This window comes from Panicum virgatum, chromosome 5K (assembly GCF_016808335.1).
Source record: "Panicum virgatum strain AP13 chromosome 5K, P.virgatum_v5, whole genome shotgun sequence".
Taxonomy (NCBI): domain Eukaryota; kingdom Viridiplantae; phylum Streptophyta; class Magnoliopsida; order Poales; family Poaceae; genus Panicum; species Panicum virgatum.
In genome coordinates, this window is record NC_053140.1 from 32,751,871 (window position 1) to 32,760,543 (window position 8,673).

Sequence of the window (8,673 nt, forward strand, 5' to 3'; positions counted from 1 at the left end):
TATAGCAGTAGACGCTAATCTGATAGTATATTGGCAAGCAGTTACATTGGTGTCTGTGCACCGATTAGAAACAAATGCCAATTCGACAGTGAAGTCTTGAAAACTTTGATTAGGAATTCGGCATGCTTTTCTTCAGTAACAAAGCACTGAGGATATTTCCATAACAAATTAATAAGGATTGCATGAAAGCAATCAGATTGCAAGCGGCTCAAAAATTGACTACTCCCAAATGGTAGGTGGTTTTGGTAAATCTAGGTACATAATTTTTGCTATGTATCTAGACATAACGTATATCTAAGTGCATAACAAAAGCTTTGTATCTAGATTTGCTAAAATGACATACATTTTGGAACCGATGGAGTAAAAGTATCAAGAAGAAACACAAAGAGGAAGGTTGTCATTATAGTTCTATATTGGTTGTGCAAGGATAGTGTACCAAACTGAATAAGAGGAGGGAACCCCTCACTTCACGGGCTAGTATTTGGGTTGAGTAAAGGTCCTTAAGATCCCAATGGCATTTCAACCTAGTAATTCTGACTCCTTGAGTTTAGAAGCCACCATACATTGATCTTTTAGTATAAGAATTATTTTTATTAGTTACATTTAAACACAGTAGCATTGACCACCTTCAAACCTTGCTGTTTACTCCCCTGTTAATTAATAGCTCCACCAGTATTAAACTGGCCGCTCCAAGTGAACGGCTTCATGCATAAATAGAAGCAGCTCATTCATGATGTGTGTAGAAATCTTAGTGGATCCAATCACTTGATGTCAAGGACCATATACCATGGCCATTAAAAAAAAGGACCACATAAATAGCAAACTATGCAATTATTTTTTTTATTTCTTCTAGATTTAATACTCCATGCATGTGCTGCAAGATAGTTTTGGAATTCTGAATTTTACATCTAAACAAGGTCTAAAATGTAGTGTGTGGACAATGCCAAATAGTGGTTTGGGGTGGGGGGGGGGGGTGTCATGTGTGTGCGTGGTGGGGGGGGGGGTGCGGAGGCAAAAAATTGACTTTTGAGCATCACTACTCGGGCGGGACATTGGACACCGTGGATGCGCTGGGATCGTCGAGAAGAATCTGTTAGACTACTCACACGCCTCATTTGATTATTAAGAAAGGGCCATGGTGGAGTGTACCTAATAGATTTGGACAGTCAGATTTTTCTAGTGCAAGTACAGAGGGTATCTCTCCAGAGTCTGAAATTTATTACATCTTGATTTGCTTGTACATGCACGTATTGACGTCCAACTGCCTGCTTGGATATTGGATACATAGGCCCGGTTGCATTGAATTGAATGTACGTATACTGCTTGCTCAAAGCCTCAAATGAAACAATGCAAAAGAAGATTGTCGTTGTAACGTTGGTCTCTCTCTCTCTCTCTCTCTCTCTCTCTCTCTCTCTCTCTCTCTCTCTCTCTCTCTCTCTCTCTTATCCCGGTGGCTTTTAAGAAAAAAAAATCAATTAGTTGCAGGGACTCAGGACTCTATCATCATTAAGTCGATCGTAGAGATAAGAAAAGAATCTTGCCCGTTCTCATCTCGCGTTTGCAATTCCTCCTCCGGTCCTATAAATACGGACTTGGACGCCTTAGGTTGAGATCACGCAAGAGAGGTTACCCGGCATTAACAACTAAGCTTCGTCTTGATCGATCTTGTGAAGACGACTTCGACGATGACGAAGCTTCTGTTCACCGCCTGCTGCTGCTTCCTAATCCTCCTCCTTGTCAATGGTAGTAAGCTAGTTCCGATCCCTTGGTCGTTTTAGTTTTGCACACTAAATTGTTCGTCATTCAGCAGCTATTTATTTATTATTGATTTCAATCCAATCTAGCAGGCACTCATCACGTGGAGGCCCGTCGCCACCGCGAGCGTCGCCAGGACCGCACGCTCTTCGTCTTCGGCGACTCCTTTGTGGACGCCGGCAACCTTCCGAGATCAGCAAAGAGCAGGGCGTCGCGTGGGTGGTACTACCCCTACGGCAGCTCCGACTCCGCTCACCGCAACAGAGCAACCGGCCGCCTTTCGGACGACCTCGTGCAATCAGATTTCCTCGGTACGTGCGTAGTAGCTCACATTATTGATCGATCATCCGCCATCAACATGATGCATGCAATGCATGACTTGCTGAATGAAGTAGCTAGCTAGTAGATAGCTAACAAAGCTTGCTTGTTGATCGCATTAAAATTAATATGGTTTAATGAATTTTGCAGCGAGGATGCTGGGGAACGACGACGAGCCCCCTCCGCCGTACAGTCCGAACGAGGCGGTGGACGGGTCCGGCGGCGTCAACTTCGCCCTACCCATGTCCGGCGTCTTGAACGGCCCGGAGGAGGAGCTGGCGCTGGGCGGGCAGATCGACCAGTTCAGGAGGCTGGTGAGCCGCGGGGTCATCCGGGACGCGGACCTGGACGGGTCCGTGGCGCTCGTCTCCGTCGCCAACGGCCACGACTACTCGCACGTCAGCGACACCACCTGGTGAACTCGCTGCCGCCCGTCGGCTGCACGCCGTGGCGCTCCAGGCTCAGCGGCTACGCCCGGTGCGACGGCCGCGGCAACGCCATGGCCGGCATGCACAACGCGCTCCTCGGGCAGAAGCTCGGCGACCTGGACGGCGTCCTGCTGCTCGACCTCTACACCGCCTTCAATAGCGTCGCCCAGTCCAAATCCGGTACGTACACACAGTTATTGTAACAGTAACTTGCCAGTGTACAAATTAATTCAACGAAATCGATCGATCGATCCACCTGTAGGCTCGACGCCGTGCTGTGATACCACGGACCCGAACGGGCATTGCGGACAGGAGGACGGCAGTGGCAGAGCTCAGTACAGTGTGTGCGACGACCCGGACAGCTACTTCTCCTGGGACTACATGCACCCGACGCAAGCCGGATGGGAGGCCGTCATGGATCAGCTGCGAGGACCCATCCAGGATTTCTTGGCCAGCTCTAGGGACTAGTTATTGTTAGTTCGTTGTACGTGTGTCCTAAAACTTTAGGTAGTTAGGTTAATTTGGGCCGCGATTAGTTAAGATTGATTCCCTTTTTTGCAGGGGCATAGCTAGGGGGGGGGGGGCGAGCAGGGGCCTGCCCCTCCTATGGTTTCCAATTTTGCATTATAAATTTGAAATTTGATTAAATTTTTATATAAATTAATATGACTGGCCCCCCTAATAATAAAAAAACAAATTCCTGGCTCCGCCCCTGCTTTTTTGGATATTATGTTTCTTTGGGCATGCATGTGAGCTTGGACTATATCATAGATATCAGATTTTGTTTGCTTTCCTACAGTGCGTCGCAATGATCTCTAATTCCCAGTCCATTTAATTAATTTTCATCAGAAAAAAGAAGTACTTTTGCATTGGGTGATCTGAAAGCCAGCACATATATATCATGAGTTTTATAATTCACCATGCAGTCACTGATGCGTATAGCCAAGCTAATAAGGTCTTGAATTTGCTGCTAGTTCCCTCATTAAGTTGAGAAAAGATGATATTTAGTTTACTCATCTCCAACGACATGATAATGGGTCGTCCATTATATTTATGTCAAAGGTGACATGCACAACAAGAGTGCTAGCTTAACATGTTGCCGGCCGGATATATCCGTCTTTAGTATGCAGAGATGTTCAGATTGGCCAGAGGGGTTGGCTGGCTGGTCAAACTTTTGACAAGGTCGCCCTGCAGATATTTTAGCTAAGGCCATTGTAAGCATCACCAGAAAAACTAGCTAAATCCAACTCTCCGTTTTATCATTTATTAGCCATCCATTTATCCAGCCTTCACTCTCTCCATATCTCTATCTTATCCAACAGACAGTCATTCTGGCTAGCTGTAGGCTTAAGAATATGTCTCAAGCTGCACCCATACGCATCCATATATTCATCACTTCCTTCCTGCCCACGTTCAATCAGCGATATTATTTGACTGCCTATTTTCAAACAGCATGTGCAATTAAGTAACCTTTGGGTTGCTTTTAGCGAGGCTGCTGACTCCTGCTTGACATGAACTCTCTATCCCATATTCTGCTAGTTTCCTCCATCGTCAGCAGGGTACACAAAATTACTCATCCCGACCAATAATACTCCAGTACCAATCATCATCGGGGTACAAACCGTCCACAACTCGTTGCTTATTCCTTCTCTTCCTTTTACAAAGCTAATAACTAAATCTCACTCCTCTCACTATAAAAAAGGATTTTAGAAGCTGATAAAAATACATTTTTAGGGACCCACGCCTTCAAATGCATTTGTAGAAAAATATCCCAAGTAACCGGCCACAACCACAAGCCCCTCTACTACTGAGATATAATTTTTCAAAAAAATATGCACACTTGCGTAAATCGTGGTTCAAGCCACTAACTTCAAACCTCATACTATACTTCTCTCCACCACACTATACAGTCACTAGTGATACTGTCACACCCGATTTTATAAAGAAAATCGAATGCATCTCATATGTGCGCCAGGATCAAGTTTACACACATATGGTCGACGTCGAGTGAATGTATCATAAGACAATGCTCGAAAAGTAAAGGAATTATAGAGTAAAACGACATTATTACACTCCGAATGAAATATACTCAAAAGGTCTTAAATGTTTCACCGACATCCTAACAGAAGTCCACAGCACGACTTCTCCCACAGGCTGCTGACTGGTGAACGTATGCCTAGAACTCCTCGAAGTCGTCGAAGTTCTCCACTTCAAAGTTTTCTTCTGAGCAGCAGTTTAAGCAAGAGTGAGTACACTTATGGTGGGTACTCAGCAAGTGGGGAAACATGCAAGGTTAAACAAGGTGGGCTAAAGGTTTTATGCGGTTAGCAATTTTAGTTGATTATATTTTATTAGCAAGCACCTATTTACTAAGTATAAGTTTATACCAACCCACTTAAGCATAAGCATAAAGGATCCAACAACATAAACCAAAGAACCACGATTTAATTATTCTTCAAGATCAATTATCATGTGAGGGTCCAGACCGCTCTTAAAATTTGCAATCAAAGCAAGTATAAAATTAGCAAGAATTGACAAATTTAACCACTTACACTCGCTTGGATGTTTACCACCATCTAATGACGGTTTGGCCTCCCCCTAAAACCATGATTCCCCCTTTGTTCCTCCCCTTATTTTCTACTCCTCTCTCATATGTTGACTTGATCCACTTGGCATTTCTCCCCCTTTGGAATATAATTTTTCTTCTTGGGAACATACCTTGCTTTGATCCATATTTCTCCCCTTTTGGAATCAAATCACCTAAAAAGTCTTGCACCTAAAAAGGTCTTGCAAAACAATATAGCTCAAGAGAAGGTTAGTAGCCTAGGGAGTTTGTTTCATGACCCATGATCCAATGGTATGATATCAATAAAGATACCAATTGAAAATTTCACTACAGTGAATCACAAAATCACGAAACTAGTATGACATGACCTAAGCTTTCCATAAGTATGTGCACAAAATGATAATGTGAAAATCAAGTGCACAACTAGATGTTATAACTAGAAAGCTTAGATCATATCATGCACAGATGTAGCTCTAGAAATGATAAGAAATTGACAATGAAACCAATTGAATGAGTTTAGAACCTTGCATACCTCCGGGGGTTTCTTTGTTTACCTTGCATCTACAATTTGAAAGTGACTTGCAATAATTGAAGTCTTTAAAAGATGAGCACTTGGTACACCAAGGTTAAGCAAATGTATGAACACATAGCCTATGAACTTAGATATGAGCATTTAAGTTCAATAGAGCATGGCTCAATATGCATGAAAGCACAATTTATCTAATCACTCTTATAGAGTTGTTTGTTCACATTGATTGTGAAAAATATTCTCTTAGAGTGTTAACTCCATTGTGAAACTACAAAAGATAAACTTACAAACATGTTAGTCTCAAAATCACAAACCATAGGATGAACTCCCCCTAAATGTGTGTATTTAGTGTTTGAATCACCAAGCAAATGTATGCACATTGATTTTGGCACAATTGGGAAGTTTACCCTATAGCTTGTGTTCATGGTACATATATGAAATACATACCTCATGAGGTCCATGTACCATGAAGGGTAACCTTGTGTAGCTTTCTACACACTTATCAAACCATGTAGGTTGCTCATGGGTTAGAATCATGACACAAGCAACTCACCATATATAACACTAGGAGATGCAAAATATGCAAACATTCTATCAAAAGAAATAGAGCTACATGATGTTTGAATTGAATTCTAGCTACTATTATCTTATGGGGGACTTGGGCAACAAATGTCCAAGTTGTGAGCTTAGCTTGTTTTGACTTGAATCTTCACTTCAACTTGTAAGCTAAGCCTCCAAATTCCCCGAAGCCATTTTTGGGCTTCAAGTCTCCTTTGGAACCCACACTATATGAGGCCCCATCATATTGGTGATGATGTCCTTGGGCACCCAAATGGAGTGGTTCCAACTATTTTCCTTCTTCCCAATTTTGTGAGCAACCACCTTACCATTAGTCTTCTTTTTGATCACATAGGAGGTGATATTGCTTTTATTCCTCCGGTTGGGCTTGGTGTAGATGAGAGAACTCTTGATTGTGAGCTTCTTCTTATTCTTCTCATCCGGAAGCTTCTTCCTTGGTTGAGGGCACTTGTTGGACTTGTGACCTTTTTTGTGGCACTTTGAGCAAGTCTCGGTGGACCCCTTCTCAAGGTTCTTCACCATGTCTTCACGGTTATCTTAAGAAGGTTAGACATTGCTCTCTATGCCTTTGCCCTTCAATCTATACAAGTCCTTTATGAGCCTTTCTACTTCTTGAGTGAGCTCATCATTTTCCTTGGCAATGAGATCATTATATGATTCTACAACAACATTCTCATAGCATCTCTTATTGCAAGGGTTAGAGCAAGATTCATCAATTAAATCATTGCAAGAAGTTGAAACATCTACCCTAGAGATTGGAATTGCACATGGGATAGTTTGCTTCATTTCCAAAGAGTCATTAGTATCATTAATGGTCTCAAATTTTAATTTGAGCTCTTCATTCTCCTTGCTAAGCAATTTTAATTTGCACATCAATTCTTCAAAATTTGTAGCAAGAGAAGCATTTAGATTATTGAGAGAATTAAGATTTTTAATTTCCTTTGATTGTTTCTTAATGACTTTTTGGTGCTCATGAACTAAGTCAAGAAGTTCATCAATTGAAGGAGAGTCGGAGTCATCATCACTTACATCACTATCCATACCTTTGGCCATAAAGCAAGTGTTGGATGATGATCCCATGCGGGTGGTGAATTTCTTGTTTGATTCATCACTTGAACGTGCACTTGATTCTTCACCACCGCTTACCCATTCACCAAATATGACATATGATTCATGCTTGGGCTTCTTCTCCTTCTTTTGCTTGTTCTTCTTGAACTTCTTCTCCACCTTCATGAGTTGATGGTGAGGCCCATCTTTGAGGAAGACCATATACCCCATTGAATTGATTTCCTTCAAGCATTTGTTCATCTTCTTCACTTGGTTGTAGAGGTTGGGGTTCATTGGCTCTTTTTCATCATTTGAGGAGTTTTTTGCATTCTCTTCTTCCTCAACACTTGAGCTACCTTTGATGGCCATCTTCTTCAATTTCTTGAATTGTTTGCATGCAAGTGCGCTATGTGTTGGTGAAGAAGATGGCGCCTTTGTCTTGATGTCATTGCGTAGCTCATGGGCGATCACCTTGTTGAGGACTTGATTTGGTGTCAACATGTTGAGCTCTTTCTCATATAGAATTGTGGTCACCAAATTATAGTCCGGCCTTCGGAGTGAGTGAAGGATCTTGCGAATGAGTTCCAAATCTTCAATTTGCTTCACACCTAGGGAATTAATCTCATTCACAAGAGTATTCAATCGTGAGTACATAGATTCGGCATTCTCATCATCAAGTTGCCTGAAACTATTAAGCTTATCAATGAGAATATGATATCTTTCATTGACAACATCCTCCGTGCCCTCATGATTCTCAATGATAGTCTTCCATAAATCTTTAGCATTTTCGCAAGAATAAACACGATTGAACACATTATCACTAAGAGAAGACAAGATTATGCATTTAGCGGTGACATCATGTTGCTTCTCTTGTTGACTATTATTTTTTACACCTTCACTCACAACTCTCCAAACATTCAACCCCGTTGCTTGGAGATGGGCTTACATTAAATTCTTGCATCGTTGGAAGCCCGTGCCGTCGAACCGTGGAGTGGGTCTAAAAGGATCCATCCTTTCCCCCTAAGAACTAACTCACTAGGCGGTGAAGCCTAACGATCTAATGAGCCGGTGAACACAAATTTGCCAATGAAATTGGCTTTCTTTGTGAGAGAAGTGAGTCCCGGCACTGATACCAATTGAAAGGATCGAGGCCCAAGAAGGGGAGTTGAATTGAGACTTTTTCAAATTTCTAGAGAGTCTTTAACCTAGACTAGTATTGCCCAATCTACAAATTTGAAACCTAATGACTAGTGCACACTAGCAAAGGGTCTTTAGGTAGGAGAGCATACTAACATGATCATCTTTCCCAGGAAGAACCACACTAGCAAGAACAAGTCCTAGTCAAGAGATCAAACTATCATGCCATTGTCCTAGTCAAACAAACAAGCAAAGAAGAGCAAGATCACAATAAAGGAAATTTAATGCTTGAATGTATATGCGAAGGACACGAG

General features: G+C 42.1%; 1 protein-coding gene across 1 annotated transcript; it reads left to right on the top strand.

The window, feature by feature from the left end:
- The first annotated feature begins 1,685 nt into the window (after window positions 1-1,685).
- LOC120709858 (GDSL esterase/lipase At5g03610-like) lies at window positions 1,686-3,042 on the top strand. The gene is made up of 5 exons (XM_039995494.1): window positions 1,686-1,743; window positions 1,848-2,066; window positions 2,224-2,488; window positions 2,533-2,681; window positions 2,764-3,042. Exons 1-5 carry the CDS (start codon window positions 1,686-1,688, stop codon window positions 2,967-2,969), a joined length of 897 nt encoding a protein of 298 aa, XP_039851428.1. The 3' UTR covers window positions 2,970-3,042.
- Window positions 3,043-8,673: the final 5,631 nt, after the last annotated feature.